Source organism: Sus scrofa, chromosome 2 (genome assembly GCF_000003025.6).
Source record: "Sus scrofa isolate TJ Tabasco breed Duroc chromosome 2, Sscrofa11.1, whole genome shotgun sequence".
Classification (NCBI taxonomy): domain Eukaryota; kingdom Metazoa; phylum Chordata; class Mammalia; order Artiodactyla; family Suidae; genus Sus; species Sus scrofa.
The window spans coordinates 76,980,024-76,997,449 of NC_010444.4; the positions used below are offsets into that span (position 1 = coordinate 76,980,024).

Here is a 17,426-nt window from a genome sequence, read left to right on the forward strand (position 1 = left end):
TTTATTTTTTTTACTTTTATCTTATTTTATTTTATTATTTTATTTTTATTTTTTATTTTTTTGTCTTTTTGCCATTTCTTGGGCCACTCCCTTGGCATGCAGAGGTTCCCAGGCTAGGGGTCTAATCGGAGCTGTAGCCACCGGCCTACACCACAGCCACAGCAACGCCAGATCTGAGCCATGTCTGCAACCTACACCACAGCTCACAGCAACGCTGGATCCTTAACCCACTGAGCAAGGCCAGGAATCGAACCCGCAACCTCATGGTTCCTAGTCGGATTTGCTAACCACTGAGCCACGACGGGAACTCCCTCACCCATACTTTAATAAAAAAAATAATAATAAAACAAGAGTTCCTGTCGTGGCACAGCGGAAATGAATCTAACTAGGAACCATGTGCCAAGACCAGCTCAGCAGGATGGGGCTGAAGAACGGGTGCTGTGGAACTTAAGGAAAAAAAGTTAACATAAAACAAGACACAGAGACATTTATCTTAAGTAAAGGTGGGAACCGGGAACTCAAGGTCTCAGGGACCAAGAGCCCAGCCTCAAGAAACCACACTGCTTTTATTGTGCTCTTTAGATGAGATCAAGTGAAGAGTGGCTACGGTGGATGATACAGGGTTTGTTTACTATTATGTAAGTTCTTTTACTATTTTAAAAGCCACTTTGGGGGTAAAAGGTTAAGCTCTTACTCTGACCTCTAGGCACATAACAGTTCTTAAGCTAAAGTCATTTACTGTTTTTCAAGCAGGAAGATGGGATAAAGTAATGTAAGAAGATGGGATAAAGTAAAGAAAGACAAGGTGGAGTTTTCAAAGAAACATGTTTTGCAACAACCATGAGGTTGCGGGTTCGATTCCCGGCCTTGCTCAGTGGGTTAAGGATCCAGCATTGTGGTGAGCTGTGGAGGAGGATGAAGATGCGGTTCTGGTGCTGCAGCTGTGGCTGTGGCTTAGGCCAGAAGCTGAAGCTCCAATTCAACCCCTAGCCCAAGATCCTCCATATGCCAGGGGTGTGCCCTCGGCCCAAAAAAACCACAACCAAACAAACAAAAGGATTGTGGGACTTGGCTGACGTGTCTGGGCAGAAATCAAAAGTGTCTCAGAAGTTCCCAGTGTGGCTCAGTGGTTAACGAATCTGACTAGGAACCATGAGGTTGCGGGTTCGATCCCTGGCCTTTCTCAGTGGATTAAAATCCAGTGTTGCCGTGAGCTGTGGTGTCGGTCGCAAACGAGGCTCTGATCCTGCGTGGGTGTGGCTATGGTGTAGGCCAGCAGTTAAAGCTCCGATTCGACCCCTAGCCTGGGAACCTCCATGTGCTGCAAGTGTGGCCCTAAAAAGAAGAAAAGTCAAAAAAAAAAAAAAGAAGTGTCTCCAGACCTGGCCCTGGGATAGACTCACCCCTGGTTGAGAACCACCTGCATTACAGCCTCAGAGGCACCGCCCCCTCAGGGCTTGTGATTTCTCCTCCTAACCCTCCTCTCTTGTGTTTGCAGGAGAACTTGTGACCAACCACAACCTCAGGGAAGCTGAGCTCTGGTGTGGGGGTGGGGGTGGACTGTAACGGACACCACAGGGCCCTCCCAGCTGTGGCTGCAGGTGCCTGGCAGGAGATTTGTCTTGGCATGGCAGGAGCTGCCCAAGGGGTCACAGCCTCTCCCAGGGGCTGGGTTGAGACCAATGGCCAGAGACTGACAGAACTGGGAGCGCGGAACTCAGGTGCCTGGGCTCCAGGTGGAGCTGATTCCCAGGTAGGTACAGGACCCACTCAGGGTCCCCACTGAGACCACCTTCCTGATCAGCTCGCCCCACCCCCCAGCTTCTGACTCAGGCTCTGCTTCTGGGGCCAGAATTTGAACTGGAGGCTGCTCTGGGTTTTTATTTACTTTATTTTATTTTATTTATGTATTTATTTATTTATTTATTTTTGTCTTTCGTCCTTTTTTAGGGCCGCACCTGCAGCATATGGAGGTTTCCAGGCTAGGGGTCAAATTGGAGCTGTTGCTGCCAGCCTATGCCACAGCCACAGCAATGCCAGATCCGAGCTGCATCTGTGACCTACACCACAGCTCACAGCAATGCCGGATCCTTAACCCACTGAGCGAGGCCAGAGATAGAGCCCGCAACTTCATGGTTCCTAGTCGGATTCGTTTCCACTGCGCCACAATGGGAACTCCTGCTCTGGGTTTTTAGATCTGTTGGACTGGATTTGCTATTTTTGGCTCAGAATTTTTTTGAGTCTGTATCAACTTGTCCTGTCTCTGCCCGGATTTTTTGGTTTTTGTGTTTGGTTTTTGACCATGCCCGCAGCACATGGAAGTTCCCAGGCCAGAGGTCAAACCCTGGCCATAGCAGCGACCAGAGCCACTGCAATGACAATGGACAATGCCGTATCCTGAAACTGCTGAGCCACCAGGGAACCATTCTGCCTGTTCTGTTCTTGTTTTTTTGTTTTGTTTTGTCTTTTTAGGGCTGCACCTGCACCATATGGAAGTTCCCAAACTAGGGGTTGAATTGGAGCTGCAGCTGCTGGCCTATACCACAGCCATAACAACTCAGGATCCAAGCTGTGTCTGCGACCTACACCATAGCTCATGAAAATGCCAGACCCTTAACCCACTGAGTGAGGCCAGGGATCGAACCCATGTCCTCATGGATGCTAGTTGAGTTTGTTACCATTGAGTCACAATGGGGACAACCCCTTCTGCCTGTTTTAACAATCAGAGTCAGGACAGCCTCACATAGCAAACCAAGGGCAGGTTGTAGGATGCCGTCAGTCCCCACCCAGCTGCTGCCTCCCAGTTTCCAACAAGGCCAGGCTGTGCCTCCCAAGCCTTTCTGCAGAAGGCTGCCTGGCCCTGCCCCTGGGCTATCTGCAGGGGGTGCTGGCTGGAGTGAATGGCCACCCTCCCCCAGTGACTCTGGGCACCTGGGCAGGATAAGTCTCAGGTGTGCCTTCCTCAGGGAATGAGCACCGTGGGCCTGCAGGTGGGCTACACTTGGCCACACCCACTCCATCGGCTCCCTTCAATCTGCTCCCACCTCAATCAGCTCCCTGCTAGTGCTTCTTGGGACCCCACCCCCCAAATAAAGGACTCAAATTCGTGCCTGGCTGGCTGCTTCTGAGCGGAGCGCAAATGAGGCAGGACTATTTCCTCCAGCTTGCTTCTCTGAGAGAGTTTTCAAAAGAAGGGGATTGATGTGCGCAGGCCCAACAGTTTGTCCAGGACGGGAGAGAGAAAGCAGTATGTGGAACGCCCAGGCCTGTGTCTCTCTCAGCCACTGGGTAAGATCGCCATTCCCGGCCTCAGTTTGCTCATCTGTGAAGTGGGGCTACATCCACCCACCCCTGCTTGGAGGAGACCCTGTGCTCATGAAGCCCCTCCCTGGGGCCCCGGACAACAGACAGACAGAGATGAGGCTGGTCCAGATGAATTTTACTGAGCCCTCCCTAGCAGGCCAGGTGTTTCAGCCGCCAGCAGTGCTGCAGGTATTGGAGCCCGTGTCGGTGGTGGGGCCAGCTGCAGGTGACCTCAGTGGTGGACTCTGAGGAGTACTCCAGGGAGGACGCAGATTGATAGGAGGCGGGCAGCCTGGGCACTGAGGTGCTGCTGGTGGCCTTTCTTGGGGGCTGCTTCTGGTGCTGTCTGTTCGACTTGGAGGTTTTGGTGGCTGAGGTCCCCGGCCCATCAGGGGTCTCACTGGGGAGTTGTGTGGGGATGGCGGCACTACTGGGAGACTGCACAAGGGGGCCCACCTGGCTGGAGGTGCTGGGACGCTGTGTGGAGCCTGAGGACTGGCGGGCTGTCTGTGAAGGGCCTGAGGAAGAGGTAGAGGGCCGGGCATGTTGCTGGCCCAGGGCCTGGGTCTGGCCTGAGGCCTGGGCCTGGCCAGGGGCCTGGGGCTGGCCGGGAGCCTGCGGCTGGCTGGAGGAGTTGGCCCGAGACTGAAGCCCACCCCGGAGCTTGCCGGGCAGCTGGGAGCTGTTGGCAGAGCCAGTGGCCAGGGACTGATGCTGGGACTGGCCCAGGTTGGTGGAGCTCCTGAGGGCTGGCTTGGCTGGGGATGAAGGGCTGCTGGTGGGCTCTGCTGGGGAGTCAGTTGAGGAATCCACAGAGGACTTGGGGTGTGACAGGTCCTCCAGCTCACCAGCCGGCTCATTCATGCAGGGGCTGGCCAGGGGCTTCACTTGCCCTTCTTGAGGTGAGTCATGCTTGCTTTGTCTGCAGAGAGAGGGCCATGGGGGTGAGTGAGGCGGGTCTGCCTGTGCTCAGGGCCCGAAGGCTGCACTCAGCTGATGGAGAATGTGATGGGGGCTGGGGGCCAGTGTGGGGTCCACTGGAGGTACCACCAGTAGCCACCCTTGGCAGGGCCAGAGTCATGTGCAGGCACTCACACGCACACACGCACATGCACCCACACATTGGCCCTACCTCACAGACCAGCTCCGAGGGTGGTGAGGGGCCCACCGCCGCAGCTGCGGGGGTGATGAGAGCCCGGCTGCGGGCCAGGGTCTGCAGGACTGGTTCCCGAGAGCATGGGAGAGAGAGGTGGACAGTGAGAGAGGAAGAAGAGCCCTTGGAGGAGGCGGCCAGGATGCCAGATGAGGCAGATGGAGGTAGGACTGAAGGTGGGAGGGCAGGGAGCTGGGAGACAGACAGACAGGGACTGGACAGACAGCCCTGGCCCTCAAGCACACACCGTCCCGAGTTATTCCGGCTGCCACATCCAGGGCCCGTCCGCTGAGGTCGTTCATGATGCTGTCCACGGCCTCGTGATGCTTTAGAAACAGTGGACGGATGGCGCGATGATACAGCATGTGAGCCCCGTTCCAGGGGCCGGGAATCATGCAGAACAACAGGAAGGCGCACTGCAGGCACAGGGCAAGACGTGCACTCGGTCCCCTGCTCTGTGCCTCTGCGGAAGGAGTGGGCCTCCCCCAGCAGACACTCCTTAGCATGGGCCTGGGCCTCCCCCAACAGATACCTCTTGAGATGGGCCTGGACCTCTTTCATCAGACACCCTTTCAGATGGACCTGGACCTCCCCATCAGACCCCTGCCCAGTTGAGCCTGTTTCCCCAGGGAAGGTGCTGAATCACCCCTCACACCTCAGGGGGCAGCAAGGCAGGACCCCTCAGAACCCTGGCCTCCTGGGTGGCACCCACCTTGCCCGCGTAGTAGAAAGGGAACCAGAACAGGAGTAGATCGCTGAAGAACTCGGCCAGCCCGAACAGGCCGTACACCACCCAGTAGGTGAGCCACACAGTGTCGTCCTCTTTGCTTGGGCTCTCGATAGCTTTGATTCTGGAGGAGGCGCGGCAGAGTGAGGGGCTGCCTGGACCTTGGAGGCCCTCCTCCCACAACCTGGGCCACCAGTGGACACTCACGAAGCATATGCTGGGTATGCAAAGCCGATGAGGTTGCACAGCAGAGACGCCCCGTGGCCGAACAGAAGATACAGGCTTAGTAGAGTGGCGGCTCCTGTAGATAGAGGGCTGTGGGAGGGGGCTGCACATGCTGAGCTGGGACCCCAGCACCCCCTTGACCTGGCTGATGCAGCCAGCTGCCCTCACTCTTCCCAGAAGCCTTAGCAGCCCCTCTAGGATGCATTATTGCTCTGTAGCACCTGGACAACTCCCATCATGGCTCTGAACCCTGAGTCTTGTGTCTTTTACTGGCTACCCTGTCAGTCTCCTCGTGAACTCCTCATAAGCAGGTCAGCACGGGTCAGGTCTGTACCCAATAGGTGCCCAGTGTTTGTTGAATGAATATGTGATCTCTGTAATTATATCCAGCCATGCTGGGTCCTATAGGAGGGGCTGAGCACTGGAGGCTAGAATTTAAGTGTTCCCTTGTGGCACAGTAGGTTAAGGATCCAGCACTGAAACTGCAGCTTCTTGGGTCAGTGCTGTGGCACAGGCTTGATCCCTGGCCTGGGAACTTCCACATTCCACAGGTGCAGCCATAAAAAAAAAAAAAAAAAAAAAAAAAAAAAGGGCTAGGAGTTCCTGTTGTGGCTCATTGGAAACAAATCTGACTAGTATCCATGAGATGCAGGTTTGATCCCTGGCCTCGCTCTGTAGGTCAAGGATCCAGTGTTGCCATGAGCTGTGGTGTAGGTTCCAGATGCAGCTCAGATTTGGAGTTGCTGTGGCTGTGCTGTAGGCTGGTGACTGCAGCTTTGACTCAACCCTAGCCTGGAATGGGGCTAGAATTTAAATATAAGTAATGGGAAAAAAAACTGAAGGCGAGGTCATTCTGTCCTTGATGCTTGATTCTCGGAGGGTGGAGAAAGCCAACAGTTTTTAACTATTACCTTAGTCCAGGTGTGTTCTCCTCACCACAGCTGACACGGGGGCCAGGTCATTCTCGGGGTGGGGGGCTGTTCTGGGCATTGTACCTGGGGTGCAAAGCATCATCCCTGGCCCCCATCCACTTGATGCCAGGAGTATTCTCAATCATGGCTTCTGCAGATGTCCCCAGACACTACCCAGTGTCCTCTGGGGGTTGCATGGCCGTGATCGAGAGCCCCTGTCTTCGTGGGAGGGTGCAAGGTGTCGTATTGAGAGTCCCGTGGACTGGGGCTCTCTGCTTGGAGCATCAGTTTTCCCATCTGTCAGGGGCATAGAGTAGCCCTGCCTACTAGGGTTGCTGAGAGGTCAGCTAAATAAGACTCAGCGGAGAGGACCCTTCCCTATGCATTTAGTCAGCCCTTCTGGTGGCCCAAATACACTCCTGGCAATGAGGATCAGAGAAGAAAATTGTGGGACGTGAGGGCCAGGAGCGTCAGCCACTCTGCAATCATAATCATCACCGCTGCCTTTATTAAGTGATTCTCGTGTACAGGGCTCTGTCCCTCTCAGCTCCATCTCATTCAACAGCTGGGACAAAACGGAAGCTGGGGTGAGCGGGGCTTGCACAGGGTCACTCGGGGAGCCTCTGGCTCCTAGGAGCATTTTCAGCCTCTCCACCCCTGCACCTCCAGCCTGTTATCTGCAGAGAGGAATAGAGGCCACTAGGGGACCAAAGGGCAGAGTCACCTCCACCTTCCTCTCCACCTGCTTTAGCTTTAATCCCTGGCGTCTAGGGTCAGGAGAGGGAGGGGAATCCCTGGCTGGCCCTAGGAGGCCTGGTCGCTGCCTCCTCTGGGTGTCCTCCTCTGTAGCTGGGAGGGGGAGTTGGCCATCTCAGGCAGGTGGGGCCCAAGGATTCCTGGTGGGGGAATGGCACCCCTTCCCTGGAAATCGCAAGGTGGGGAGGAGCAGCTCTCCCTGGGCACCCTTCCCCTCAATCCCTATTCCTGCAGTCTCAGCAAAGGGAGGATGACCTTGGACATGGGCGGGGACATGGCCCTGGAGATCAGCAACAGATGGAGCCCTGGGAAAGGTTGTGGGGGTTGGGGGAGTGGATGCTCCCATGCAGCCCCTGTCACCCCGAACCTCAGTTTCCTTCCTGTGAACCCCTAGCATCCCCAGAGGGCCCCTCCCAAGTGCTCTTTGACCTAAATTCCCCACCCACTGGTATCAGAGATGTGAAAAGGCAGACACGAGGTCAAGCATTGGCTCCCAGGGGCAGGTTCCTGGCTGAGTCAGCATGAGTTGGGGACCAGGAACCTGGGGCAGGGGGCAGGTTTCGGACCCTCCTTGGGCTGCCCAGCATGGGAATCCCCAGTTGGTGGAGAAATGGGAGGAAAGCAGACTCTCGGGATCTATACACAGGTGCTCAAAACATGTGCACATCCTCGCTTAGGGTCCCTTCCCCCTAGTGTCCAAACAGTGTCCTGTGATTCATTCTGGGGGGCTTCCTGGAACGGGTGGCAACAAACAGATGGACTTGGAGTACAGAAAAAGAGGAGAGGGAAGTGTTTCAGAGGATGTCAGGAGCCCCACAAGGTCATTGAGGAGGAAAGGCAGAGGAGGGACTGGAAAGAGAGTGACAATTAGGGGTGGCTGGATCTCCCTCTCTGTTGGCCCCATCCAACCTTTCTCTAAACCCACCACATCGGTCAAGCAACCCAATTCCAGGCAGGGGAGGGAGAGGCCAGGCCAAGGTTGGGTGGAGAGAAGGGGAATCCTAGCAGGAAAACAAAGGAAGGGGAGGTGGGAGTGACTCTTCCCCTCCTTGTCTGGAGCATTCTCTGGGAAAAGAAGATCTCTACAATTGCTTCCAGGCTTGGATCCATCAGGGAAGGGGCTGGTGACACTGGCAGGGAACTGGCTATCTCCTGCCCCCTCCTCCCCCGGGACCAGCAGGACAACTGGAAGAACCGGACTTCTGCCTGGCGGGAACCCAGGGCCTGAAAAGAAGGGGCAGAGGACAGCCTCCAGACCTGATGGCTCGAGTGGGGGTGTTGCGGGGCCGAGATAAGGGGTGGCCCAAGTCCGAGGTCGCATTGCTTGGGGCAGAGAGGGGCTGAGGGCAGAACGAAGGTCCTCGTCCATGACCCCTCCCTAGGATCTCAGTCTCCTCGCTGGGCTGTGGGCGCGCCCCGCCGCCCTATCTAGACCCCGCAGCCGGCGCCGGCCGGAGGGGGCATGCCTGAGGCCCTCGTGGCCCAGGGCTTCAGAGTGCTCTTTGGCAAAAGGGGGTGTCGCCCCAAGCGCTCCCCCCGACGGCTCACCCGCGGCCAAGTACCGCTTGTCGACACCGGTCTTGGCTTCGAGCGCCCCTAGCGCTTCGGTGGCCAAGTTCCTCTGTTCCAGAAAGCGCTCGAAGCGCTGGCGCAGGCCGTCCATGGCACCGCCGGGCCCGGGGCTGGCAGCCTGAACTTGATCGTCGGCCCGCACACCGGCCGTGCAGCCCGCGCGCTGCCTTCCCTTGGCACAAGCCGCACGGCTCCGCCCCCGGGCCCGAATCCGCCCCCGGGCCCGAATCCGCCCCCGGGCTGGTCTCCGCCCCCGAGATGGTCTCCCTCTTCTGCCCCCCGCTCTGGCCAATGGGAGGGCAGGGCGGACAAAGGAGGTGGGGCCTGCCCCGTCTCCTCCGCCGCATTGCCCTTTGGCGGGCCGCGGCCGCGGCAGCCGCGACTTTGGGGGAAGAGGGCGGGGCGCGGCAGCTGAAGGCGCCGATTGGCCGAGACAGAGCGGGACGTAGCTGATTGGGGGGGCGGGGTCATGGCCAGGGATTATTGGCTGAGCCGTTGTGGGTGGAGCCGAGGGAGGCGGAGCTAGAGGGAGGGGCCAGATAAAGGCCAGAACTGGATTGGAGAAAAGATACTAATAGCGAAAACAGAGAAGGGGCGTGGCCGCACATAAAGAAGGAGGGACGGAATATGAAGGCGGGGTTGGGGCGGGGCTAAACTGAGGAGGCGGGACTTATTCGAAGGAGCAATCCTGGTTGGACTTGGAAGGAGACAAGGCTTATTCCTGGGGGAGGGGTGTATAGGAAAGTGGGCGGGACCAAATATTGGGTGGGATCAATTACAGCAACCATGAACCCCCTCCTCTGGGTCAGAAGAATTGAGGTCATTGCATAAATGGGGAGACTGAGGTTCCCAAAGGTTTGAGGTTGCAGGAGACCAGTTGCATGTGTCTCCCCTCACCTGCTGTCAGATCTTCGCGCCCCTGAGGTCGGGGAGCCGCAAGGCCCCCTGGGAGTTGAAGTCTTTCAGAGGTTGCTATGGCTCCAGGGGCGGGGCGGGCACTTGGGCCATCTCGGCGGTTTGGCCAGGAGGAGGGGCTTTGTGAGGCCCCGCCCCCGGGCCCGCCCCCGCTGGCATGCTGCCCGCCCGGACTGCCCTCTGGCTGCGCCTGACTTTGGTCCTGGGCCTGGCGCTCGTTGGCCCTGTGACTGTGGGGTGGGCCTTGGCCCGGGCCCCCATCTATGTGAGCAGCTGGGCCGTACGGGTGTCCCAGGGTTACCAGGAGGCCGAGCGCCTGGCGCGCAAATTCGGCTTTGTCAACCTGGGGCAGGTGGGTTCCGTATTGAAGAGAGGGGGCAGAGACTGGATGACTCCAAACCCTGGCAAATAGGAGGGCACTCCCTAGTTTCCCCAGATATCAAAGACTCGCCCCTGGCCACCTCTGCCTCGACCAATTTCAAATTCTGGGACTCCAGAGAGCACCTGGTTGGGGGAGGATGTAAAGCAGGCGGGCTGGCCCCTGTCTTGGAAGGGGCTCCATCAGGGGAGCCAGGTCCCAGCCATCTGCTCCTTACATTCCCAGATCTTCCCTGACGGGCAGTATTTCCATCTGCGGCACCGGGGCGTGGTCCAGCACTCCCTGACTCCGCACTGGGGCCACCGCCTGCGCCTGAAGAAAGACCCCAAGGTGAGCCTGGCCATGAGACTGCCTCCTCAGAGGTCTCAGCCACCTCCTGTTGTTCTTGTTATGAATGTTATCTCCTGTTATGAATGGCTGTGTGGCCTGAGGCAAATCACCAGCTCTCTATGGGTCTTGGTATATGTCAGCCCCTGGTCTATACAGTGGGGGCAAGAGGAGGAAGATCTGTGGGGTGCAACACTCACCCCAGGGCCTGGTGCCCTGTCAGCATTTCTTGTCACCATCTCCTCCCTCCCTCCTCTATCTTGCTTTGAAAGATCAAGGTTCCCCAGGTATCTGGGAAAGAGACTGAGCTCGGGGGAGGGGGCTGGGGAGGGGGGCTGATCAGCAAGGAGGCAAGAAGCATGACAGCTGGAAACCTGCCAGGAGCACTGGGGACAGAGAGAAGTGGTGAACTGGTGATGTGGTTTGCAGGGCAATGTCAAGGGCTTGCCAATGGATTGGATGTGTGGGACAGAGAGAGAAATTAGGGCCAGCTTTCAAGTCTATGGTGGAACAAATGGGGAGGAGAGGGTCCTGGTAGCTGAGGTGGGAACAGGGGAACATGAGCTGGTTTTGAGGGGTAGGAGATGAACGAGGAGGGGGGGAGGGCAACTGTCTGAGAAAGAGCCACCCAGGGCAGGCAGAATGACAAATGCAAAGCCCCTGGGAATGACTAAGGCTGCAGCAGAGGAAGCCTCGTGGGGACCAGATGGGCAGGGGTGCTTGTTAGCTCTGGAGAAGGTGTTGGGAAGGCACGGGAAGGTTTCAACAGGGAGTGATGCTGCGGTGTCATAAGAGTAGGTTGTAGGCAGGGCAGCTGGGGGAACTGGGAGGAGGCAGATATGACCATACAGAGGCGTCCTGCACCCAGGAGGGTGAGGTAGAGGACGGACATGGTCAGGGTTATATCATGTCTTGGGGAGAGGGATTCTAGAACAGGAATGGGAAAAGGGGCAGGATTGGGACCCCAGGAGCCAGAGCCACTCTGGGCAGCAGCCACCACATGTCTGTGGGTTTGGGGGTGGGTGCCCTGAGGGCTTTGGCCCCCTCTGAAGGCAGAGCCCCAAGCACATAGGGACCTCAAGAGCAGCCCAGCAAACACAGGGTCCCTGGCCCCATCCCACAGTACCTGGGCCCCAGAACAAGTAGGGGACAGCCCAGACACACCTTCCACTAAACCTTAGCCCTATACACTGTTGCCCCTTGGGAAGAGGGAAGAGGCCCAGCACAGACCCTGCAGCCACTTGCAGAAGGGCTGAGGGGCAGGGCCCCCTAAATCAGCCTGGAGTGAGGGCAGGAAGCTGGGAGGAGGGTTGCTGGGTTGTGGGTCCAGACACTCCCAAGGCATGGTTCCCCTACTCCCCAGGTGCAGTGGTTCCAGCAGCAGACACTGCGGCGGCGGGTGAAACGCTCCCTCGTGGTGCCCACGGACCCATGGTTCTCCAAGCAGTGGTACATGGTGAGCTGGTGGGGCTGGGAGGCAGGGCCTGGCCAGGCCAGAGCCCCACTGACCCCTGCCCTGCCTAACACAGAACAACCAGGTGCAGCCAGACCTGAACATCCTGCAAGTCTGGAGCCAGGGGCTGTCAGGCCAGGGCATCGTGGTCTCAGTCCTGGACGATGGCATCGAGAAAGACCACCCAGATCTCTGGGCCAACTATGTGAGGCTTTGGGTCTTGGGTGGGGGCTGCCCCACATCCCATGGCTTGTCACAGGCCCCTGATGTCCCTACACATCCCCAGGACCCCTTGGCCAGCTACGACTTCAATGACTATGACCCGGACCCTCAGCCTCGATACACACCCAGCGACGAGAACCGGTGAGCCCAGCATCCTATGGGGAATTGGGGCAGCCCCAGTACACTCTGAGGGCCCAAGGGGCTGTGACGGGCACTTATCTCTGCTCTGGCACCAGGCATGGGACCCGCTGTGCCGGGGAAGTGGCCGCCAAAGCAAACAACAGGTTCTGCGGCGCAGGGGTCGCCTACAACGCCAGGATTGGAGGTACTCAGGCGGGGGGGTGCCAGGGCCCCAGGCCTAGGGAAGGGGAGAGCTGCGCCCCTACTGATGCCTCTACCCCAGGGTGGGGAGATTGCAGGCATGGGGTGGAGGTGGGGTGTCCACCGAGGCTACTGCCGCCCGTGCAGGTGTGCGCATGCTGGACGGCACCATCACTGACGTCATCGAGGCCCAGTCGCTGAGCCTGCAGCCCCAGCACATTCACATCTACAGTGCCAGCTGGGGCCCCGAGGACGATGGCCGCACAGTGGAAGGCCCAGGCATCCTCACCCGAGAGGCCTTCCGGCGCGGCGTGACCAAGGTGAGAAAGTATGGGGTGTGGAGGGCCTGGGCCTGTGTGCAAGACCCATATGCCATCCCTGTCTCTGTCCCCATTCCCCGTCTGCAGGGACGAGGTGGGCTGGGCACACTCTTCATCTGGGCATCAGGCAACGGTGGCCTGCACTATGACAACTGTAACTGTGATGGCTACACCAACAGCATCCACACACTCTCAGTGGGCAGCACCACCCAGCAGGGCCACTTGCCCTGGTACAGCGAGGCCTGTGCCTCCACGCTCACCACCACCTATAGCAGCGGCGTTGCCACTGATCCCCAAATCGTGAGTGTCCGCCCAATGCCCTCTCATGGCCAGACACCCAAGGCCTCCCACCTGGCCAGCTGGTCCCCTGCCTTCCCTCTTGTCTTCCACCTTTCCTCCTCCCAGGGCTGCCCTGTTGGCACCTGACACACAAACCGGGGTCCCGGGACCAGGCCCCACGGTTCCCACACCCTCATGTCTCCCAGGCAGGGCCAGTGCCTGGGCCGCAGACCTGTTATAATCTTCTGTGGGGCCTCTTTCTTGAAGCCCTTGGGACTTTGAACAAGGGCAGGGTTTTCGAGTGCACCAAGTCCCTCTCTGTGCCCCCAGGTGACCACAGACCTGCACCATAGGTGTACCGACAAGCACACGGGCACCTCGGCCTCTGCCCCCCTGGCTGCAGGCATGATAGCCCTGGCTCTGGAGGCCAAGTAAGTGATGGTGGGGTCTTGCCTACCACTTGTGCCCCCCAGCCTAGCCCCAGCTCACCCACCCTTGCCCACCCCCAGCCCATTCTTGACATGGAGGGACATGCAGCACCTGGTGGTCCGGGCGTCCAGGCCAGCACAGCTCCAGGCGGAGGACTGGAGGACCAACGGTGTGGGGCGCCAAGGTGCGGCAGGACCAGGCGGGGGTGGGGACGCTATGCCCACAGCACGATGACAGCCGCCCCTCCATGCAGTGAGCCACCACTATGGTTACGGGCTATTGGACGCAGGGCTGCTGGTGGACATGGCTCGCTCATGGCTCCCCACACAGCCCCAGAAGAAATGTGTTATTCCGATCGTGCACACCCCCACGTGAGTGCCCTCCTCCACCACCCGCATGTCCTGTCCATGTCCATGTCTGACTCCAGCCTCCAGGCTCACCCTATACCTCCCGAGCCCTGCCCAGCATGCCACCTCCCCACACCTCCCTCACCTGCCACCTCCCCAGCCCTCCCGAACCTGCAACTTCCCCAGTCCTTCCCCACCTGTCACCTCCCCCACCTGCCACCTCCCCTGCTTTCCCCCATACCTGGCCCCTCTCTGCTTTTCTCACCACACATGTCATTACCCCCTGGGGGTGGGTGGACATGTGGGAGGCAGGCCCCAAGGCCTCAGTTTACCCATCTATACAAGGGGGGAGGGTAGGTCCCAGGATCTGAGCCCAGACCCTGCCTGCTGGCCACCCATCCCCCATCAGGCCAGCAGGAGGGGCCCTCACCTCACACATAGCAGCCCCCAGCCCCATCCTGCCACTGATGCATGTGAGGAAGAATGTGTCGGCCTGCGCTGGCCACGCCAACTACATCCGTTCATTGGAGCACGTGCAGGTGCAGCTGTCCCTGTCCTACAGCCGCCGAGGGGACCTGGAGATCTCGCTCACCAGCCCCATGGGCACCCGCTCCACACTTGTGGCCATCAGGTACAGGGCATTGGGGGTTCAGCGAGGTGGGGATCTGGGACTGCCATGAGCACACTCTTTCCTGCTCCACTACCATGTACACTGTGGGGTCAGGCAGGCTGGATCCCATTCATGCCTGGGGGTGCCTGTCCCACAGCCACCACTGGGCACCATAGCCATACCCTTACAGTGCTCAGTCAAGACTGTGGTTATGGGAGTTCCTGTCATGGTGCAGTGGAAATGAATCTGACTAGGAAACATGAGGTGCGGGTTTGATCCCTGGCCTTGCTCAGTGGGTTAAGGATCCGGCATTGTCATGAGCTATGGTGTAGGTTGCAGACGTGGCCTGGATCTGGCATGGCTGTGGCTGTGGCTGTGGCAGCAGCTGTAGCTCTGATTAGACCCCCTAGCCTGGGAACCTCCATATACCCTGGTGTGGCTCCCCCCAAAAAAAGACTGTGGTTGTGGAGTTTCCACTGTGTCTCAGTGGTAACTAGTATCCATGAGGATGCAGGTTCGATCTCTGGCCCCGCTCATGGTGTTGAGGATCTGGCGTCACCATGAGCTGTGGTATAGGTTGCATATGCAGCTCAGATCTAGCGTTGCCATGGCTGTGGTGCAGGATGGCAGCTGTAGCTCCAGTTCGACCCCTAGCCTGGGAACTTCACTTACCTCGGTGCAGCTGTAAAAAAACCCCAAAAACAAAAAACACCAGACTGTGGTTGTGAAGCTCTCCAACCCCCCACCTGTCTGTCCCAGACCCTTTGATATCAGTGGTCAAGGCTACGACAACTGGATCTTCATGTCCACCCATTTCTGGGATGAGGACCCGCGAGGCTTGTGGACACTGGGCCTGGAGAACAAGGGCTACTACTTCAACACAGGTGAGAGCCAGGTGCTCTCCTCTGCCCCAGAACCCCTGCCCCTACCGCACAGCTGGCCTCCCAACACCTGACCCCTATGAAGACCCACGTTGCTCCCCTAGGAGAGACTGAGCAGGGGCATCTGGCATATGGTAGGTGTCCAGTTACCAGTGCCAGTGAGGGCACTGGGTGACCCTGGGCACCATCCGAGTCTGGCGTTCCAGGTGAGGGTGGCGGTGGCCGGGGAGGGGGCCCAGAATGACAAGACCAGGCTGCCGACAGCCTCTTCCCCTCCTCCCTGTGCCCACCATGACCCCTGCCCAGGGACACTGTACCGCTACACGCTGCTGCTCTATGGGACAGCCGAGGACATGACGGCGCGGCCCACAGGCTCCCAGGTGACCAGCAGCGCGTGTGTGCAGCGGGACACAGAGGGGCTGTGCCAGGGTGAGTGGCCGGCTCGGCATGGCCCACTTGCTGGGAGGTGGCAGTGTGCGTGTGTGGCCAGGGGTGGGCAGGTGGGTGGGCGGGGGTGGTAGGTCTCCACTTCACAGCCCCATGCATGTGTCCCTCATACAGAATGCCACAGCCCCGCCTACATCCTGGGTCACCTCTGCCTCGCATACTGCCCGCCAAGGTACTTCAACCACACCCAGCAGACAGTGACCGCTGGACCTGGGCGCCCAGCCACACCCGCCCTGCGGGTGTGTTCCAGCTGCCACTCGTCCTGTTATACCTGCCGTGGCAGCTCCCCACTGGACTGCACCTCCTGCCTCCCACCATCCACACTGGATGAGCAGCGGGGCTCCTGCTCAGGACCCGCCCCTGACAAGGGCCACCCCCCGCCCACCGCAACTGCCCACCGACGCAGCCCAGCCCAGGCCATGGTGCTGGCCCTGATAGCCGTGGCCTTCGGGAGCCCCCTCCTCTGTAGCATGCTCCTCGTGGGCTGCCTGCCACTGTGGGTGGGATCTCCCAGCACAGGGGGCCATTCCAGTCACCCACTGCTGTGGGCTGGAACCTGGCTACGGCTGAGTAGGAACTGGTGTGTGCCTCAGCCCAGGCCCCATGGCACTGCTGACCACTGTCCAGACTGGCATCCCTCCGAACCTGCCCTTGGAGGGCAGGCCAGAGGCGGCTACATGGGCTCCTGCAACCTGGACTTGGCAGGTCCAAGTGAAAGAGGTGGAGAGAGAGAGAGAGAGAGAGAAGTCTAGTTGGGTGGGGTGGGGTGGGACGGGCTGGAGGCTGGTGGTGACCACCATCCCCTCCTGGCCCCTAATAGGGGAAGTGTCGGGAGAGCAGATGACACCATCTAGGGTCTCAGGCACCTCATCCAACCTCAGAGTTTGCAAATAAAGGTTGAATACAAGGTGCAAGTCTACAGTATCCTTTGGGGCACTGGCCCCTTCCCCACCCCCATGGCATGGTTGGTGGGGGGGGGGTCCCCTGCATGCCCTGCCCCCCAGAGTGTAAAGGGGTTATTGAGTTCCCTGGTGGCCTAGTGGTTAAAGCATCTGGCATTGTCCCTGTTTTGGCAAGTTTCCAACCCTGGCCTGAGAACTTCTGCCCTGGCACAGAGCCCCAGCTGTGGAAGGTGGGGCAGGGCTGGTTAGGGTGCTACCCACCCACAAGCTTTGCTGCCTCTGAGCACCCAGGACATAACCTGCTGCAGTTCTAACTCCTCCATCCTTGTGGGTGACTTTCCCTTTAACACTGAGAACTAGCAAGTGCGGCTTGCAAATGACAATTCACCTGTCCACTAGCTTCCAATAATTATACTTTTCTCTAGTCTCTGAGGTCGTAGGGGAGGCTGAGGGGATTATGGGCTGAAGGTACATTGCTCTCATTCCAGCCAGGCCTCAACGTCCCCATCTGGAAAGTGGGTTCTCTACTTCTCCGGAACCCAAGGAGGATCCTGAAGTGCAGGGAGGGTAAGGATGGAAAAGGGTGTTTATGGAACTATTAAGAGTCTCTACTCTGGCAGTTCCCATCATGGCTCAAGGGAAACGAATCTAACTAGTATTCATGAGGACACAGGTTCAGTCCCTGGCCTCCCGCATTGGGTTAAGAATCTGGCTGTGGTTGCCATGAGCTTTGGTGTAGGTTGCAGATGTGGCTTGGATCTGGCATTGCTGTGGCTGTGGCGTGTAGGCCAGTGGCTACAGCTTTGATTTGACCCCTAGCCTGGGAACATCTGTATGCTGTAGGTGCGGCCCTAAAAAGACCAAAAAAAAAAAAAAAAAAAGTATCTAGTCTGTCCTCACATACATCAATAGGGTGGCAACCTGTTCCTTCTGATTTTCAGAGCCGT

General features: G+C 58.4%; 2 protein-coding genes across 7 annotated transcripts; one reads left to right on the forward strand and one right to left on the reverse strand.

Annotated features, from left to right (window-relative positions):
* PCSK4 (proprotein convertase subtilisin/kexin type 4) lies at positions 2,783–16,484 on the forward strand. 3 transcript variants are annotated; one of them, XM_021084236.1, is made up of 15 exons: positions 2,783–3,288; positions 10,167–10,271; positions 11,632–11,724; positions 11,798–11,926; positions 12,008–12,084; positions 12,180–12,268; positions 12,412–12,584; positions 12,672–12,884; positions 13,194–13,294; positions 13,373–13,476; positions 13,546–13,663; positions 14,049–14,270; positions 15,009–15,133; positions 15,437–15,559; positions 15,692–16,484. In XM_021084236.1, exons 1-15 carry the CDS (start codon positions 3,202–3,204, stop codon positions 16,327–16,329), a joined length of 2,397 nt encoding a protein of 798 aa, XP_020939895.1. In that variant the 5' UTR covers positions 2,783–3,201; the 3' UTR covers positions 16,330–16,484. The 3 variants fall into 3 exon arrangements, with proteins under 3 accessions (XP_020939895.1, XP_005661448.1, XP_005661450.1); XM_005661391.2 differs by lacking the exon at positions 2,783–3,288 and adding an exon at positions 9,622–9,914; XM_005661393.3 differs by lacking the exon at positions 2,783–3,288 and adding an exon at positions 9,622–9,914 and having other exon boundaries at positions 15,437–15,510; positions 15,692–15,910.
* Positions 3,408–8,994, reverse strand: REEP6 (receptor accessory protein 6). 4 transcript variants are annotated; one of them, XM_021084238.1, is made up of 6 exons: positions 8,624–8,991; positions 5,391–5,484; positions 5,169–5,307; positions 4,704–4,872; positions 4,436–4,524; positions 3,408–4,225 (listed from the first exon to the last, which is right to left on the reverse strand). In XM_021084238.1, the coding sequence occupies exons 1-6, from the start codon at positions 8,736–8,738 to the stop codon at positions 4,211–4,213; spliced, it is 621 nt and encodes a 206-aa protein (XP_020939897.1). In that variant the 5' UTR covers positions 8,739–8,991; the 3' UTR covers positions 3,408–4,210. The 4 variants fall into 4 exon arrangements, 3 of the variants coding, with proteins under 3 accessions (XP_020939897.1, XP_020939898.1, XP_020939896.1); XM_021084239.1 differs by lacking the exon at positions 4,436–4,524 and having other exon boundaries at positions 3,419–4,225; positions 8,624–8,994; XM_021084237.1 differs by having other exon boundaries at positions 3,419–4,225; positions 4,436–4,872.

Excerpts from the sequence above, each read along its gene's own strand:
- REEP6 (XM_021084237.1), bottom strand. The coding sequence starts at position 8,738 with ATGGACGGCCTGCGCCAGCGCTTCGAGCGCTTTCTGGAACAGAGGAAC. Across the intron at positions 5,485-8,623 it reads CAAGCGGTACTTGGCCGCGG|GAGCCGCCACTCTACTAAGC; the intron begins GTGAGCCGTCGG and ends CTCTATCTACAG. Across the intron at positions 5,308-5,390 it reads GCATACCCAGCATATGCTTC|AATCAAAGCTATCGAGAGCC; the intron begins GTGAGTGTCCAC and ends CGCCTCCTCCAG.
- PCSK4 (XM_005661391.2), top strand. The coding sequence starts at position 9,720 with ATGCTGCCCGCCCGGACTGCCCTCTGGCTGCGCCTGACTTTGGTCCTG. Across the intron at positions 11,927-12,007 it reads CAGATCTCTGGGCCAACTAT|GACCCCTTGGCCAGCTACGA; the intron begins GTGAGGCTTTGG and ends ACACATCCCCAG. Across the intron at positions 13,295-13,372 it reads GCCCTGGCTCTGGAGGCCAA|CCCATTCTTGACATGGAGGG; the intron begins GTAAGTGATGGT and ends GCCCACCCCCAG.